Source organism: Phocoena phocoena, chromosome 9 (genome assembly GCF_963924675.1).
Source record: "Phocoena phocoena chromosome 9, mPhoPho1.1, whole genome shotgun sequence".
Lineage (NCBI taxonomy): Eukaryota > Metazoa > Chordata > Mammalia > Artiodactyla > Phocoenidae > Phocoena > Phocoena phocoena.
The window spans coordinates 65,653,088-65,672,934 of NC_089227.1; the positions used below are offsets into that span (position 1 = coordinate 65,653,088).

Genomic DNA, 19,847 nt, shown 5'->3' on the forward strand with positions numbered 1-19,847 from the left:
TTGCAGGGGACACGGGTTCGTGCCCCGGTCCGGGAAGATCCCACATGCTGCGGAGTGGCTAGGCCCGTGAGCCGTGGCCGCTGAGCCTGCGCGTCCGGAGCCTGTGCTCCGCTACGGGAGAGGCCACAACAGTGAGAGGCCCGCGTACCGGAAAAAAAAAAAATAATAATAATAATAATAAATAAAAAAAATTAAGTACTGTACAACTTTGTAAATATGCTAGAAGCCATTGCATTGTACACTTGAAATGGTAGTTTTTATGGTGTATGAATTATATCTCAATTAAGATGTTAAAAGCTTAGCACAGCGCTTGGCACATATGGGAAGTCAGTACAAGTTTCTTTTCTTGAATACATGCATGCATGGCTCTTTTCCTCCTGGCATGTTTTGACAGCCCTGGATTATGAGCTGGCAGATCCAAGACAAGCAGCCTGTCTAGAAGAGTGTAGTGCTTTCTAAAGGCTGGTGACAGGCATACAAGCAGCCAGCAGGGCAAGGAGCATCCATACCAGAAGTCAGGTTCAGTTATAAATCAAAAAAGAAAGAATTCAGCAGCGAGGCACATGTGAATGTGGAGTCTTTAACAAAGGGAGAGCAGGCAGCAGGGTATGAGAAAGGCAAGAGATGGGGCAACAGGGCAGCAAGAGAGAAATGCTGGGAGCCAGGAACCCCAGAAGAGCTGAAGAGTCAGCGCAAGGTGAAAAGCGGGACCGTCTTTCTTTGACCATTTCTGCCTGCTGAGAGCCAGTCCTGGAGGCACTGGCCCAGATCAGCAGGTGGCAACCCACGCTCATCACACCTGGCTGAGGGATAACCGGCTGAGGCAGCCACAGTGGCTTCTGTTGAACAAATCCGGAATCTTTTACCACAAGCAGCAGCAGAAAAAGGAATGTCGCATAGGATGTGTGGCTAGGTTAGAAAATTTACAATGTTCCTGGGCTCTGGTTTGCTCAAATTAAAATGCCTGTCCCAGTGAAAGTTCTTTGATCAAGAGTAACGGAGGGCTTCCTGGTGGCGCAGTGGTTGAGAATCTGCCTGCCAATGCAGGGGACATGGGTTCGAGCCCTGGTCTGGGAAGATCCCACATGCCCGCGGAGCAACTAGGCCCGTGAGCCACAACTACTGAGCCTCTGCGTCTGGAGCTTGTGCTCCGCAACAAGAGAGGGCACGACAGTGAGAGGACCGCGCACCGCGATGAAGAGGGGCCGCCGCTCGCTGCAACTAGAAGAAAGCCCACGCACAGAAACGAAGACCCAACACAGCCAAAAATAAATAAATAATTAATTAGAGAAAAAAAAAAGAGTAACAGAGACCCAAGCACAGTGGTTTCAGGGGAAGGACTGTAAAGCCACAGGATATCCTCTCACAGGGATGCAAAGACAGGAAACAGAAAGCAGAGAGGAAATCAGGACTGGAAGCCGCTCCCTCTGCCCATCCTCTGACTCCCTCACAGGCCTTCATCCCCACTTATCTCAATCCTTTCTGCAGACTGGTGTTACTCTGTGTACTTATGGCCGGGGCTGCAAAGCCCCACATTCAGCTTGTAGGAAGATGCATCTGCCCTGACACCACGGCAGCTTTGACTCCATCTCACCTTCCCGTTCTAGCAAACATCATCACCCAACTCACCTCTCAATTTCAGATTCCCAGAAGAGAAGCACGGTGCAGGGGGCCAGGGGGACTCAGCTAGGGTAAGGTGTCAACTTCTGGTCCCCTTAGCTGTTGGGGGCAATAGAGAAGGGACACATGGCACCAGGCCATAGGCTGCCCCTCCTAGGAGCCAGTGGACCGGCAGCTCCCCAGGAAAAGACATGCCTCAGTTGGCTTTGTATTATGTTTGGTGCTGGTGCTGGTGGTACTGGTGTGTCTATTACCTTCTTCAGGGAAGAACACATTCCAAACACGAGGCTTCCTTAAACTACTTAACATACAGCACTTGCATTTATTCTCCCTAGTTAATCCCCCACCTCGGAAATATTTTCAGTGACTTTCAAACATTTTTGACCCCAGGGTAAAAAATAAGACTAAACATGTATTACATATGAATGCACATGAAACAAATATTTCACAAAGCAACACATGTAACACACTCTGTTTTCTATCCTGTTACAGTCCATTTTTTAATGCTCCTTCAACCTATTAAACTGATTTACCACCCACTAAGAAGTGATGACCAACGGTTTGAAAAGCCCTACTATTACCTCTATTGTCCTGTAATTTTATCATTCAAAGACAATTTTACACTTTTCGCATTATACTCATATAGAAGAAAATTCCCCAATCCTTTCCCAATAATACCCCAAACCCCACAATATTTTAGCCACTTTTTAAAAGATGAAGCAAGTGCACCAGAGATGTCTAGTGCACTGAACTGTTTTCATTACAGTGTCCTTGAGGCAGTCACATGACACCCCTGTGCTCAATTTGTTTAGTGACCAATAAGGACTCACGCCCTTGGGTTAACCAACCCAGCTGAGAAGCACCAACCATTGTCTCTGTGCAAAGCCAACCTTCCCACACAGGGATGGAACCAGCTCCCTTGGGCTCACCAGCCTCGTTCCAAATGGAAAAGAAACTCTGCTGGTAATGTGTGTATCTCTGGGGAATTTTGAAGGCAAATTACTTTGCTCAGCAACGCTGATGCAATTGGGTTATTGGGTCACGGGTATAAATAGGATCAAATGCTTTTTGGAGAACCAAGAGGTAGTAGAATGAGGACTGTCAGTAGAGGAAACCAGGGAGGTAAAATAGAGGATGGAAAGATGGATTTCCACCTCCCGCACCAAGAACTGGTGTGTCTTCCGTCTGTGGTTACAGCATGATGAGAACTGCCGGGATTCCTGCCTGTCCCACGGCACGGCCCGAGAGCACAGGACACTGGCTCTGGAGCCAGACTTCCTGTGTCAATCCCTGCTCTGTTGCTTACACCCCTGAGCCCTAGTTGTGCCCTCCAGAGAATGGAGCAGGTAACAATAAAACCTGGTTCACAGGCTTCCTGTGAAGACTCAAGTACAACAAAGAGCCCATGTGAAGCGAAGCGTTTAGCTCAGCGCCTGCCACATAGCAAGCATCCAATAAATGTTCAGGACAGTTGTTACCATCCCGCCGACTAATGCCCCAGCTGACCTGTGAAGGTGCCTAAAACTCAGAAACAGAGTTCTGTCTTTGAATGAACACTTTTCCTGTTAGTTTCTCAAAGTTCAGTTCAGACATGGTTAGCCCACTCCAGGACCCTTCTGGATCCCTCTTCTGTTCTATAATCGTTTGGTTCCTGCCTCTTCTTCCTCAAAACCTGTGCCCGCTTCAAGGTATTCTTCCCCAACTAGACCCTGGATCCATGGATGCAGAGAATGAAAGGGATTCATCTCACTGAGCTCTTTGTAGAGCCCAGTGCTTGAAGTGTGACAGGTGAACTGAATTCCACACTATGATTGAGTAGTCTCCTGACCCGGGATAGACATACAAGTCCCAGGGATACACAAGCCCTGTCTGCCCAGGGATTCGGGGAAGCTCAAGGCCTGTCTGAGAACACAGAGCACCTAGGAAGTGGGAATGGCATTAAAAAGGGGTGCCCTTCAAATGACCCCACTTCTTTCCCCGAAAGTTCCTGGGGCCAGCTTTGCAGAGAGGACCTGGATGAGAAATGGATATCTCTATTCTTACAAAATAAAAACTTATAGAAATAAGATACTGCCATGGTATATCACTGTACTTCACACATTCTGAAGTAGGTCTTAGCACAGGGGACCAAAATACCGTCCTGAAATCATGAGAAAACTTCAATTGTCCACAAGTACACGATCTCGTAAAGGTGCCCTCTACCATGCCCCATGCTTTCTGGGGACCTACCTGTCTGCACGCTTAGGGTTAAGGATGACAAGGCAATTTTCCTGTTTGCCTAAAAAATATGGTATTAATGCAATAATACTACCTTAGACAATTATACAGTCCAGACCAAAGGCAAATGAAAATGTGTTTTGCTAATCCCCAGTGAGTGGAAGATTATCTGTTACAACTTCCTCCAAGCCATCCTCTTAAGGAATAAAAAGGTCACAGACTAAAGCTGGTAAGCAATGCTCACAGGCTGTAACTTCCTATATTTATTGTCCTGAGGCCATTACCATCAGGATCACTGGCCTGGTGTCAGCAAAAAAAAAAAAAAGGAGCATCATACACAAACCAGGGCCCAGGTAGTGGGGGCAGAGGGTTTCCAGGAGGTGGCATAGACAGCTTTGGAGGCAGACCCAGCCGGGTCCAAGCCTCAGCTCAACCACTGCCCATCTGTACGACCTAAACGGGTTGTTGCAAAATCTCTCTCTGTCTCACTTTCCTCATTGTAAAATGGAGATAATAATAACCTGCCTTGTCAGACTGGAATGAAGATAATGGACTAACATGCTTAGCCCTCTCTCTATAAAATTCTTTTTTGGAAGACAAATCCCACTGGAATACTTAAAGTAAACAAATGGGACTACATCAAATTAAAAAGCTTCTGCAGGGAGGGAGACGCAAGAGGGAGGAGATATGGGAACATATGTATATGTATAGCTGATTCACTTTGTTATGAAGCAGACACGAACACACCACTGTAGAGCAATTATACCCCAATAAAGATGTTAAAAAAATAAATAAATAAAAAGCTTCTGCACAGCAAAGGAAACCATCGACAAGATGAAAAGGCAGTATGTGGAAAAGAGAGAAATATCTGCAAATCATGTATCTGATAAGGGGTCAACATCCAAAATACGTAACAAACTCACACAACTCAATAGAAAGAAAAGAAAAAAAAAAGCCCAATTTTAAAAATGGGCAGAGAAAGTGCATAGACATTTTTCCAAAGAAGACATACAAATAGCCAACACGTATATGACTAATCAACATCACTAATCATCAGGGAAATGCAAATTAAAACCATAATGAGAAATCACCTCACACCTGTTAGAATGGTTATTATCAAAAACAAAAAAAAGAGAGAGAGAAGTGCTGGTAAGGATGTGAAGAAAAGAGAGCCCTCATACACTGTCGGTGGGAATATAAATTGGTATAGGCACTATGGAGAACAGCATGAAGGTTCCTCAAAAAATCAAAAATGGAACTACAATAAGGATCCAACCGTCCCACTTCTGGGTATATATCCAAAGGAAATGAAAACAGGTTATCGAAGAGGTATCTGCATTCCCATATCCACTGCAGCATTATTCACAACTGCCAAGATATGGAAACAACCTAAGTGATGTCAACGTATGAAGGGATAAAGAAGATGTGGTAGATATATACAATAGAATATTATTCAGCCATGAGAAGGAAGGAAATCCTGCCATTTGCAACAACATGGATGAACCGTGAGGGCACCATGCTAAGGGAAACAAGTCAGACAGAGAAAGACAAATACTGCATGGAATCACTTATCCGTGGAATCTTAAAAGAAAGTCAAACTCATTGAAACAGAGAGTAGCAAAAATGGTTGCCAGGGGCTGAAGGGTTGGGGGAAATAGAAAGAAGTAAGTAAAAGGGTACAACATTTCAGGTTATAAAATGACTAGGTCTCAGGATCTAATGTAAAATATGGTGACTTAGTTGATAGCACGGTATTGTATAATTGAAATTTGCTACGAAAGTAGAATTTAAATGTTTTCACCAAATAAATAAATAGCGATGATGGATATGTTAATTAACAGGATGGGAATCCTTTCACAATGTATATGTATATCAAATGACCATGACACATGCTTAAATGTCTTACAATTTTGTTTGTCAATTACACCTCCGTAAAGCTGAAAAATACACAATTCACTTTTTATTTTGTATTTTCTCTCTCTGTGTCTGAGACATCACCCTGAAATATGAAAGTTTCTGGGGCAGAATTTGAACTTGTAAATAGCTGAATCTTAACTTTCTCTAAGGCATTTGCATGCTATGCTTCTGCTGAACACTGCTCAACAATGTGACATTTTTACCCCCTGTGATGAAAAACAGAAGTTAATGGCCCAATAAGCAAATGAAGACAATTTCAGAAAATGGGCTTGAATAACATGAGAAAAGCAGGGGAGGTGCCTTCCTGAGGATCTTAGTAGAGAATCACAAGCATCTATCAGTTACAGAATATGTTAGCTTGTCCAGCCAGGGCTGGAGAATTTTTCTTCTTTAAAATTACAGGTGATATTTTACCTGTGTCAGAGGAAGGGAGACCACCTCACATACAAGGGAAAGTCATTAACTAAGAACATGCACAAGTTTCGAAAATTAGTCACCGGTTACCACGGTAACACAAATATCACCTAACAACTCACTGGGCTGTAAGTAACCAAGATGATGCTAAATACATTACTTAAAAAAAGGCGGGGGGGAATGGGCTCTATTTTTAAGAATACTTGCAAAGAACTAGATGGACCTAACCACAGACTGAAGGCAGCCCAGGTTTGCCCCTGTGGACCCAGAATTCAAGATCCATCTCCTGCCCTTTGTGTGTCACGTTCTGTGTCACATGCATACACTGTGCTCAGTGACAGCTGTAGGAAGAAGAGTGATGACATTTTACTTACAAACAAAGAGCTGCAATTGGGAAAATGAGCCTCCTCATTCCCTAAACTTTTAGTAAAGGAAGAATCCTCACTACTGGCCAATGAAGAGAGACAGATTGATGACAGATTTAGGTGGCAGTCCCTTTAAATTCAACATTCAGGATTTCCTCAGGCCAAACAAGATCTCTCAGAAAATAACTAGGATGCCCAATAAAATAATAATTTTCCCATTGTTCTGAGTAGTTTGAATTTTCTGATATTAATGTTAATATCAGAAAATTAGATATTAATGTTAGATATTAATGTTAATTAGAGTAAAAGCATAAATAGTATGTGAATTTTTAAATTATTCTACGAATTGGCCGCACACAAACACCCTCCTAAATGAAACTCAGCACTTGACCTCTGTTCATAGTGCACAGTGCCTGGGACACTCGGGTCCCATCTCTTCAGAAAAGTGGCCCCAGAGCAGTGTTCCTCCAAGTGGTCCCTGGGTACCTGCATCAGAATTCCACAGAGGGCTCTTAAACTGCAAAATCCTAGGCCATACCCAAGGTTTGCTCATTCTGAGTCTCTGGGGCTGCGATCTGAAAAACCTACATTTTTAAATGATTCTCCCTGTGATGCTTATGTTCTCTAGTCTGAGAATTCCATCCTTAGTAAAATCACCAATACACTGAGGTCTCCTGAGAATGATGACAGAAGACAGGACAGCCACCAGGGGACACAAGCCAATACAGTTAATCAAAGGCAGAGTTAACTGTGACTCAACGGCTTTTGGGGCACAGCCTAGGGTAAAAAACTAGCACAATATACTAGTATTATATACAGGTGTGTGTGTGACGTAAGTTTCTCAGAAACAACACAGGTGATGTACTGTGACCTATTCTACTCTATTATATTCCAATTTTCAATGCTATGAACACCCACTAAATTGATTTCACTACCCATTAAATGGTGATGTTTGAAAAACACTATTATAACTTCTGTTGTCCTATAATTTTATCACTTAATAATTTTTAAACTTTTTCATATTATATCCTAAATAGTAGACAGCCATCCAATCTCCAATAATATCCCCAAAGTCACAATATTTTAGTTACCTTTAAAAGGTGAACCAAGGTAAATGAGACAGTCTTCTGTTTAAGGGTATCAACAACAATACATTCAACTGCTAACATTTAACTTTTATTTATTTATATCCTCTTTATCTCACCGAGAATAGCATGCAGATTATATAAATACAAAAGGAATGAAAAATCTGAAGAAAACGAAGCAAGGGGGAAGTAAAGACAGAAAACTGTTTGCGGAATGAATCAAAGCAACAAGTAAAAGGAATAAATACAACACAGGCCAGGAAATCTAGTCCACTTGTTAACTCTCAGCTTCCTGGCAATCAGTGTGCAGAAGAAAACATGATCAGTTATGAAAATTCCAGGGACCATCTGGGAAGAATAAAGCACTTTTTTCTGTGGTTTATGACCCCTGAGATACTGGCCAAGCCATCTGAGTTCTATGATTCAGTTTCTTATCTGTTAACCAAAGCCACTGTGGTTTCCATCACAGGTTAGTCTTGAGGACAAAATCAACAAACAGAGGTAATGTGCTTGGCCCAGTTCCTGGCACATAGTAGGTGCTGAATAAATGTTAGTTTTCCTTTCTCTTATCAGGGATCTAAGACATTAATTGTACTTGCTGCCAGAGCCACTGTAGTCTTCACAATTCCCTCCTTCTCCTCCAAGCTTCCTAAAGAGATAAAATCACCCAAGAAGAAAGCAGGGTTCCCAAGAACCACAGAACACTCAGTGCCTACACAATGCCACCTTCGAAATGGTTTCTTGTCATTCCTTCAATAACTTTAAGCAGGGCTTAGAGGTTATTCTGAAAAAAAAATTCTGAGAAAGAAAAGCTAGACTAAGTCATTAAGTATCAAATAAATGCTTTAACCAAGCAATAAGAAAGAAAGAGAATTAGTAAATTCACAGTTAGAAGGCAAATGCTGTTGCTAAAACAGGACGCAGAAACATATTTGGTCTTCACTCTTGAATGGGCTAAATATCCCCTTGTTAATACTAAAGTAGCAGTTGTTTGCTTTGCAGACTCTATTTTTGTGGATGGTAGAGATGCAAAATTTAGACCAGCATGTTTAGTCCTGAGTAGAGGAAACATCATTTGTGTTTTAATTTCCTTTAAATATAAGTGTCCCAGATTAAATAACGCGGTTGACCTACCTTTTCTGTGATATAGAAGTTTGAACTATCTGCATGCTGCAGTGCAAAGTATTCATGGTTGGCAAGGGACCACCTGAAAAATACAAGCATAAACGGATCAGAAAAAAACAAAAAAGGGTCATTTTCTTGTTTATAGTTTGATAGAGTTAGATGAAATAAACACCCTATGATTGGAATTGAGCCAGTACCCAAGTTACCCACAGTGCAGTTCCTAAAACAAAATGGCATTAGCCCCCCTTTCATGACCCTGAGACCAACCATTTCAGATGTGGGTCACCTAGGTGTTATTACAAGCCTATTGCTCACCTTTAGGCATTTTATCTTTTTTGTGTGTGGTACGCGGGCCTCTCACTGCTGGGGCCTCTCCCGTCACGTAGCACAGGCTCTGGACGCCCAGGCCCAGCGGCCATGGCTCATGGGCCCAGCCGCTCCGCGGCACGTGGGATCCTCCCAGACGGGGGCACGAACCCGTGTCCCCTGCATAGGCAGGCGGACTCTCAACCACTGCGCCACCAGGGAAGACCTAGGCATTTTATCTTCATGGCTTTGAGGGAAGGGTATTTAAATGTAAAGTTCCATTCCTCCCTATTATGAGGGAGTGAGTGGAGCAGAGAGAGGGAAATAAGTGCAATTTAAATTTTTGACAATGGTTACATTTCAATTGTCTCTGTGGTCTACAGTCCCCAAGCGGTATGCTTGCTGTAGCTTGGAACATTCCAATTAAGGATCCCAGGTCTTAAATAAATTCCAGGTAATACTCTATTCACACTTCTGCTTTAAAAATAAAAAACCTCATGCAACTTCCATATCAATGTGCTTTTCCTTTAGATTGTTAGAGCAACCCCAGAGAAGTAGGAAAGTCCACTATCATTGTGGAGTTCCACATGGCAGCACCACCACCCATTGACCTGTCTTTTAAATTATTTTATCTTCTATGGGGACCTGAGTGGCCCTCTCATTTTATACCAGATGAAGTGTGTACTTAACCTCAGGAACTTACACTGCTCCCCAGTGAGCAGGATGAATGAACTACAACTTTTCAAAATAAATAATATCAATTCCAGTGTCCACATATCAGCCCTTCTACACTTTCTATTTCTTGAGAAACAGTGATAATTTTTTTGGCTGAAAAGGCATGGAAATCTTACAGAGCAATCCTTGGTGTCTTTTGGCAGGTCAAATAGTGACTTAGTGAATAATATTTAATGATTGCTCAAGAATATTTTATTTGACTTTCAATTTGTGGACTGGAGCTCCCCGCATAAATCCTGAGTAACACTTACCCATCACAGACTTCCTTTATTATTGCAGACAGTGGTTTTTTCTGAAAAATAGAAAAAAAGGAAATACTTTGTGTCAGTTTCATTTCAACATTTTACATTAAAAAAAAAAGAAGAAGAAGAGGCCTAATAAAGAGATATCTAAGTAAGAAGAATTTACATATGCTATTCTTGGTTGTGTCAGTGAGTGTGTTGTTTTTCTCAAGGTATTAATCGACCAGCCATCACCACCAACTGTATTAATGATTTATCACCCTTGTGGTCATTTTTTCTATACTTTAACATTGCTAATTGAAAAAAACATATATCATATTTAACTTAGCCACACTAAAATCAGGATGAAACATAGCTTTGGTCAAAGATCTCACAGGCAATGACAATCCGCAAGGCCAAATGATAACCAGAATTCCTCAAGAGTAGTACATGAATCGGGCAACCAGCAGTTTCATTTTATGCAAACAAGCTTGGATGTGGGATATTTTTACGAGAACATGAGGCAAATGGAATATGAAGCATGGTGACACTGTTCCTACAAAGTGCAGAGAATTCTTCCCCCAACTGTGGCCCATGCAAATGCCAATCACGCAGCGGCTTGAGCAGGACACACTCAAGTAATGGGACCATGACACCATGTGCCATGGTGTCAACTGGCGGCTGACTACAGCTGTGCTTTTGGCCTAACAGCCACAGCTGTGCTCCGCCTGCCTCCAGATTGAAAGAATGTAGTGAAGAGACACACACAGCTCGCCCAGAGATGTCGAAACTCTTTCTGCTTTGGATGCAAACAGACCCTGGCTATCTCCTGGGATGGGCAGTAGTGTGTCAACCAAAGGAACACATTACAGACAAGAAACAAATGGGGAAGAGAAATCAAAGAAATACAACACATGGCCCTGGGTTTTCGGATACAACCACAGAAAAGCATCTAAACGTGTTTTCCTCCTGTCCCTCTGAGGGGCACTGGCCTATGGGGGAAGGAATTCTGAATCAAGCAGACTCAGTTCAAATCCTAGCTGTGTCAACCTCTCTGCAGTGAGACCTACAATTTCCTTAATTTGCTGAACCTCAACTAACTTACCTGTAAAATGGGCAGAGGACCTATCCACTCCTCAGGGCGGTTATAAGAATTTTAAATTAAATTAAATTAAATTAAATGAGAATTAAAACAAAGGGCAAAATATTCAAAAAAAGGGTTAGGGCTCCACTTCCTTATCCTCTCACATCACTAGAAGACCTTGATTTCCTCTTTGCATCCTTGCCCTTGGACCCAATGCTGCTAGGTCTGCCCTCTTCATTAGTTCTGAGCACTCTTCATAGTCCTTTCGAAGGGCCTCTAGGCCCTGATAAAAGCTCCAACACAGTCCTCAGTGTTCCTTCAATGCTCTCCCTCCCTCTGGAGCTCTAGGGTCTATGACTAAACCCACCACTATGATTTCAAAAGAATGTCTGCCTACCCCTACAACTATAAATGCAGTGGGCAGAAAAGGGACCTAGAATCGTTGAGGGGTGGAAAGATGGTTAGTATTCCTGACATTCTGAGCTGGTCTCCTTTCGAATGAGATTGGAAATGGAGATTGGGCTCTACAGTGAGGTTACAGGTTACACAACTCCTAGACCTTTGCAAGAACTTGTCCATTGTTTATGGCTCTGGCTGTGAGTCAAGGGGCAAATGTGCTCTCACAACCAAAGGACAAAGGAGCTTTAGAAACAAAACTTTTCCCATAAGATGAGGATTTTGCACTTCCAGTTGCCAGTGGCCTCTCCAGGCTATCGGTATTTCATGAGGACCTAGGGGTCTCCTACCCTCCTAATCTTACTTCTTGTACCCTCAAAACTGAAATATAAATAACAGGGCTGGATTTCAGACTTAAATTACATTGAAAGGACAGATCAGGTCAGGAAAGTATTGCTATTGATGTAGGAGAAAGCATTTAAATTACAGCTTTCAGAATTAGAATTCTTAGTCTAGGTAACTTAGAGGAATTTCTTGGATTTTTAATTCAGGACTGATTCATAGATTCAGAATCAAATTTGAAAAGACAGAAGTCTATGGGCTTCTAGAACTGTCATATCTAGAACATTCTGAAGTTGGATATATGAAAGGAGTAAAGACTCTGGAAGAACAAAACTTAGAGATTTAATAGAGAAAGATTAAAGAAAAACTTTAAACCACAGAGGAAAAGGAACCATAGTTAACTGAACATAATGCCCTCATAATACAGCCCCACCAATTAAAATGAATGTTATGTAAGGACAGGGCTGGTCTCACGGCCCACTTCCTACACCTGTCCCCTCCATTCTTTATCTGTTCCAATGAAACGCTGGCTCCACCGCCCAAACCTAATTCCAATGACTCTTCACAATTCTCATCTCCCTTAATCCATCCACATTATTTGACAATATCATTACTACCTTCTTTTTGAAACACTCTTTCCAGAGATGCTATATTTCCTTCAGTCTCCTACAGTTATAATCAATAATCCTTCAATAAAAGTCAAGAGATCTTTCATCATTTCTCTTTTATCTCTAGCTTCCTAACTCCAAATTTCTGTTCCTGTCTCTTCTGTTTTTACTTAATTGGTCAGTTCCTCATTCATTTCAACTGCCCCAAGTCTATAGCCTGATCCCATACACCTTTGCAAATCTCTGACAGTTTGTTAGAAATAGCATGTTAACTCTCCTTCAAGCATTTTATTAAATATACGAACAAAAAATCATCACTCTCACCATTCCCTACCCATCAATCTACCCCAATAATAGCATGCCCCTGCCCCCAAACTCCCTCCATCCCAGCCATGATTTCTGTGTCTTATTATGACACCACTACAGCCCGGAGCATCATTAACCTTTATGTCTTCACTCTCCAGTTCTGATTTGTTACAGGTGATGTAGCATTTTCCTCTGTGACATTCACATCATTACTTCTCACCTCCTCCTAACCACTCTTCTAAAATCCTGACACTCCTCCTTCCAACTCCTACCAGATAAGTCATACCCCAATTCCATCACCCTTAATTCTGTTTCCTCAGCCCCAGGGCCTTTCCTGAGTACCAGCCCATCATTACTAGCACTAACTACTTGCCGTAAGTTTCCAATCAAATGCTCCACTGGTCTATCAAACTCAGATTCCTATCTTCCATTAGTTCCTGCACTTGCCTTGCCTATTTCTGGCAGTTCTTCCATGTACACTTCTAGGGAACTTATTTTTGCCTTCTCTATTCTGTGACATACGGATATTTATAAGACACTGAGTCCCATCATTCCTTCCTCCACAACCTCTCTCCCCTTAATCCTTTCCAGATCTTACTACCACCTTTGGTTAAGGGTTCTCAGGATCTTGGTGCCATATCCTTGCAAAAAAGTCTTTGCATCTCCAGTTTCTTTGTCTCCAATTCCCACGTTAACTATAATTAGGCAAAATCACGCTTTCCCCACAAACTTAACTCATGTCATTCTTTGGCTCCAGTAGCCTTCATAGATCCTCCATGACCATCACCTATACAGTATAAATCCCTTAGCTTGTCATCCAAGGCCTTCCACAATCTGGTCTCAAGCAGTCAAGCTTTACTAATGTTGTACGTGTTGCCCATGCTTCTGGATTAGCGGATGATTCATCCAAAAAAATCCCACCCCCATACTTTCACTTAATGCTATTTGTTGAAATGTCCATCTCCTCCTTTCTGTTGCAGCTCTAACAATGACACCTCCTCCAGGGAGATGTCCCTGATTTCCCCAGATAGAGATCAGTCCCTGTGTGCTTAGCACATTAAATAGATCACTCCTAAGGACTTAGTATATCTGCCTTATCTTCTTGTCCCTTGAGAACAAGGCACCTTAATTCATCTTTGTAAACTTCTCCACCCCTCAGTACTAGTTGCACAGTATACAGAGGAGACTCAGTACACTTCTGTTAAATGGAAAATCCACACATTCACTAACTTTCCTTTCAAAAACAAACAAACAAAAAAGGCTTGACTGTAAAAGTAAACCATTTCGAAGGATAGCCTGGATTAATCATTAGCACACATCCCACTTCCTACCAGGTAAACCACTGCGGGGTGGCTCGAAGCAGCTGCTCAGACTCGTGAAGGTTGTCACTACTCCCCTCACAGACCACTCTGTGATTCACAGTTTGGAAGAGCATTGAGTCAGCCAGGTGATGAAGAGTATAATTCAACAGGTATAACTGTCTCCATCCATTAGCAAGGCCACGCAGGTAAGCACGAACTACTCCTGTAAACAGGGACTGAATGAGATACCACAAATACACTCTTCTGGTAGCAGTGCTTTTCTCACTTCCTATACAAAGCCCTCAATTTGACGTGAGCCCCTTGCCTGGCTTAAATTCCAAGCCAAAGGTCGGCTCTATGTTTTAGTTAACATTTGTTCAGGTTACATAAGATGTTTCTGTCTATCTGCCCAGTTCTCTATGACTTGGAAGTAGGGTGACAAGTGCAATGCCTTGGTAGCTTTTTGTAGACCCACGGAATAATTTGCCTTTTACCTCATTGAGACAAAAGCCCAGGAGAAAAGAAAATTTGATCTAAAAGGATGAAAACTGGTTCCTCTCCCTTTGATTCCATAAACTCTAAAGGAATGAAAACTAAATTCTACACTCGATATGAATATATCTGGATGTAGAATATTGAGGCACAATTATTTTAATTGCCTGAGCATGTTTTCATAACTTAAAAAAATCGTAACTAAATCCCTTAAGCTTTTTGTTCTGAAGGTCAAAACTGCCTTCTCAGACTCAGCAGTGAGAAGGGAAGAGCAGGAATGTTTTTAAGGATAACCCAGAGGGTTAGACAGTTACCAGATTTCCTTGTGCAGGGGACTGGGGATTATGTGCACTCTCTACCCCGTTTCCCTTTAGCAACGGTGAGGTCATCTTGCAGCATGAGAAAGTATTTCTTCTCTTTATATTAATCTGGGAAAATCTTAATGATGGCACAAAATTTTTAATTTTTTTTGTCAAAGTATGCATTTCCATACGAATTTGATTGGAAAGGTACCATGTGCCAACGGTTCTACTCAAGGGGTAAGCTTTTTCTGTTGTTTTTTGGGGGAAATTTATTCCTCCCTTTTTATTTTTGCTCTTATTCTCCAAAAGGATTCCTTTATTCAACTTAATTTATCGAAGAGAAAGTCCAGAAAGCAAATTTCCTGTACAAAAAGATTGATCTACTTTACATAAAATCACCTAGATTCCTGAGAATGGCCAAACTGCCCAGCAATTCATTTGTGATCTACATCTCTGCCTCTGTCCTCATACGGTCTTCTCTCCTGTTCTTATAAGGAGGATTTAGGGCCCACCCTAAATCCAGGGTGATCTCACCTCAAGATCCACAATTAAATATGCAAAAACTCTTTTTCCAAATAAAATCACCTTTGCATATTCTGGGGGTTACGACTTGGACATACTTTTTGGGTCCACTATTAAACCTACTGCAATTGGGTAAGGGAAAAAAAAAAGATTTTTTTAAGGATTAGAGAGAGAAAAGAATATTTACTCTTTCTACCTAATCCTTAAAGTGGATGTTGATCCTTCACTTTCCTTTCTAAACTCTCTCCTGCCTTTAATGAAATGCCAGTGTCATAAATTCCTGAATCCATGTCACCCACTGTGACCCTTCTTCTAAGGTCTGGTCCTCCATTCCCAACAACCCCTGGTGGACGTCCTGCCACCCCTTCAAGATTAACACTTCATCTTCTTCCTCAGTAAACCAGATCCTCCCCTGCCTCCCTTTCATCTCTTAAAAAAAAAAAAAAAAAAAAGATCATTCTCCCACCCAAAGCTCATGGCTGCTCTCAGGCATGAGAGAACCCAAAGAAGAAACATCCTTGGGAGTCCCTAGTTGTTTATTTCGGAGGTTGTGGAGTCCCACCTGCCTTGAGGCACGTTCTCCGGACACGACCCAGCTGCTGTCCCTCTTCAGTGTCCCCTCCCTGATGAGTTGAGCAGTTCCCGTTCAACCACCTGTTTCTGCCCATTGGCAGGGCACCCGGCCTGCGGATATTACCCAGGCCAAATGCTCACCTCGGAGCTCTCAAGTCTGCTGCTGCCCACACTGATGCCTTGACACCAGCCCATGGAGGCTGGTAGCTTCCCCATCCGATGTGATGCACGCCTGTCAGCAACTATGGATTGTGGGCTGCAGTTCCCACCTCTGACATCTACTTCTCAGGCCCAGGTCTGTCCTAAAATGAGCATCATACCCAAAACAAAGCTTGGCTTCATTGAAATCTTCTGTATTTCAAATGTTTTTAAAGACACGAGGGGAAAAATGCTTATGAGATGACAGTAAGTGAAGGGACACCAGAAAAGCATTTTGAATGCTGAATTTTTACCAACTAGCTTTTCTATACCTTCCCCCAGCTATGAGCACTTGAATGACTTTAGAAAATGACTTCCTGGGGTTGAACCCCAACTTCTGCAGTCCCTAATTTTGTAGCTTTAGGCTTTTTACTTCTCCTCTCGATGTTTCCATTTTCTTTTCTGAAAATAAAAGCAGTATCTTGCACATTGTAGGGTAGTGAAGATTAACTGAGAGGATGTATGTAAAACCCTCGAAATTGCACCTGGTACATAGCAAGGCACTGGATAAATGTTACCTATGAATAGGTTCTTTCATCTCCTAAATCCTGCTTGGATGCTTTGCAGGTACTTTTTTTTACAAGTTGGTTAAAGAAATTAAATACATGAATGAATGAGTATCCAATTCTTCCTTCTTCCTCAAGTGACTCCAACTCCCAGTGCTGCCTTTGGCACTCATCTCATCCTGTTCTTTATTCTTCAACTCATTTTCCTTTCTTCTGCTAACTAGCTTATACCCGTTAGGAGGCAGAGACTGCCTCTGAGACACCTCTGTCACCTCCCAAGCGAGTGGCTGCTAGGCCACAAGGGTGCAATTAATGAACATTTTTTGATTAAGAACAATTATTTTTTCAGACTTTTAGCTTCTTTCCCTTTCTTCTGGTCTCTTCCGACTGCCTCTGAAGCTCAGGTAGGAGCTAAAGATGGAAGACCGACAGCAAGAGGAAGACAGGAGCAATCCCCCATCACCACCACGCAGGTGCCCTCGCGTCGTGCCATTGTCGTACAGCCCTGTAATTGCAAAACCATTTTCCACAAAGACTTCAAGTTTTTGGTCCCAGACTATTAAAAGGCCTTTCTCTAGTGCTTTAAAAGAATGTGACAGCTGCTTTATTTTGACAGTTAGACAGCACTTGGGATTTTACTTTGCTTTTATAGATGGAAATTCATTGAACATATTCTGCACAGCAGTTATGAGTAATGTTGGCCCAGAAAGAAAAGAAACCTAGCTTCCAAATGTCAGGACACCTCTGAGAAGGGATATGCATGTTTACTACGACTTAGCCTAGAATGTGACTTGGAGAAAATTTCATGTGCAATAACCCTTCTAGTTCCCAGAGGTGCCTCCTGACACTGTGTCAATGACACCAGTCATTTTACAACAGCGTCATTTCTCCTCCATTGAACCCGATGACTACTCTCCATGCTTCTGAGCCATATATCTTTAATATGGAGGAATCCAATGTGTCCCGAGGGGTGTGTATGCATATTCTGTTTTCCTAATAGCTGCCTAAATAATCTGAAAGTTAACGACAAAAGCCACACTTTCCTGAGACAAATTTAGCTGGTTCTTGGAAAGCAAGTATTTTGACGACAGTTCCAATGTGAATCACTGACACAAGACTTCAGTGACTGTCAGAAATGACAAAGGGGGGAGCTCACAACTACATCTCCAAAGTAGTAAAACTATGTATCACATTAATTTTAAAAATTGAAAGATGACAGGCTATGCCACCTTTTTCTTGACAAATGATTTGTGTCTAAATGGTTTACTAAAAATGATTTGTTTCAAGCTTCATGAAACTAATTAAATATTAGATTCAGCAAGACAAAGTACAATCTTTGCATCCTAAACATCACTGGACTATGTAAGTGAGCAAAGACAAAAAATAATTAGTACTCTCACGTACTAGTGGGTTAAAGAGGAATAGAAACACCTCTTTCTCTTTTAGGAATTGTGATATACTTCTACTCAGTAGAAACTGTGTTCCCCTTCAGTTGGAAGGGAAACTGCAATTTTAGAAAAGGACAGAAATGTAGAGATGAACAATGCAAAAATAAAGCCCTACTCACATCAGTTATCTCTTCTGAGTCTCCTTCCTTGTCCTTGACTATTTTACATTGTCCTAATATCAATGTTGCTATGGATATAAAATCTTTTTCCAAATTTCAATATCTCAGGCAGCAAAAACAACAAATTTCCCAATTCCTATATCCCTCTCTACCTTCCTTAATATCCGTCTTTTCCAAGAAGTACTCCCAGATGACTCGGGCCTGGCTGGCAGGCCATTTCATTCCACCACACCTTGAGTCAAGTGTCCTGTTTTATGTGGAAATGAGTGATTCACACTGTGACTCGGTTCAGGTCTTAAGGTTTGCCTGTCTTCACTCCTGTGAAATAGTCTCCTTACTTGTGTCAAGTTCATATGTGGAAGGTCAATTGTATTTATGTGCATGGTATGAAAGTAAAAAAGTCAGACAGGTTCGGTCGGATAAACAGAAATGACTGCTGACTCTGATGGACAGGGTGATATCAGACCAGGTGGGTAGATATGAAAAAGCCAGATAAGCTCTGAAGGCAAAGTAGAGTTCAAGTTCAATTTAAACACAAGATTATGAAGGTTTATCAACTGCAAAGAAACTGAGATTGGGTATAAGGCAGCTGTCGAAGAATACCAAGAGGAACTAGTGGCAAAGGGAGTATTAAGAAGTGAGTTTACTTTTTTAATGTAGGGCTTTTTGCCCCCTTTTACTACTTGTCTCACTTTGCCATGCAGTTGCTTTACTTTGTTTGTGAGTGGATGCACTAATGCCTATTCATCCTTCTTTCTAGAGTGCTTATGGATGTGCTGAGATATCTGCCAGCAAGTAGTGGAGGAAGTGAGCTTCCAAGTCTCAAATATATGTCCCATGAATGTGACCACAGCAACCTGAGGCTAAACCACAGCCTTAAAGAACAATAAAACAGGCTCTTCTGGAAGGGTCTGGAGTATCCAAAGAATGGCCACAACCTCATGCACTTTCTAAAACTCCCCTACCTTTGACATATCATCAACCCAGACTTTCATTATCTATCATCACTTGGCTAGCCCTTCTGATAATAATGATAATAGTAGTAGCTACTATTTATTGAGTGACTACCATATATCCCCTACAAGATGATGTTACTAAGTCTACATTACAAATGAGAAAACTGTATGAGCATCTGGAGACGTTAAGTAGCTTGCTCAAAGCCTCACAGCATAAGGGGCAAAGCCAGAATTTGAACCCAGACCTATATAATTCCAGAACCCTTGCTCTTTAACTCTGTCCCATATCTGGAGTACTAGCAACCATCAACAACAAGCCCAAGGGCCCAGAGCTAACACCTGAGGGGAAGGCAATGAAATTCTGGGCCTCTTAATTCCTGGCACATAGTGAGCTTTTGAAAAATGTTATTTAAGGCTCAATGTTGTAGCACTACCATGAGAATAGTAGATGATCCTGCTTCATGGACTACCCACATAAATTATGATGAACTCCCAAGTCAACACTGAATCTTTTGATATCCAGGGGAAGAACTCTCTGCTCCAACTTTCTTCTCACTTTTGATGCTCAAATCAACACCTCCAGCCCTGACTTCTCCATAGCCCCCTTCTGTCTCAGGCCATTTTAACTGAAGCGTGTATCCTTCCATAACCTCAAATTCAAATCTTACTCCAAAATTCTTTTTCACTTT

The 19,847-nt window shown here is 41.9% G+C and overlaps 1 protein-coding gene across 4 annotated transcripts in view; it reads right to left on the bottom strand.

Annotated features, from left to right (window-relative positions):
* ELMO1 (engulfment and cell motility 1) overlaps positions 1 to 19,847 on the bottom strand; it is a 457,219-nt gene that overhangs the window by 423,060 nt on the left and 14,312 nt on the right. For all 4 annotated transcript variants that reach the window (XM_065884097.1, XM_065884095.1, XM_065884098.1 and 1 more), the window contains exons 2-3: positions 10,036 to 10,076; positions 8,753 to 8,825 (exon numbers count right to left, since the gene is read on the bottom strand). In XM_065884097.1, coding sequence (XP_065740169.1) covers positions 8,753 to 8,825; positions 10,036 to 10,076 — 114 coding nt within the window. The remainder of the gene's footprint in view (positions 1 to 8,752; positions 8,826 to 10,035; positions 10,077 to 19,847) is intronic.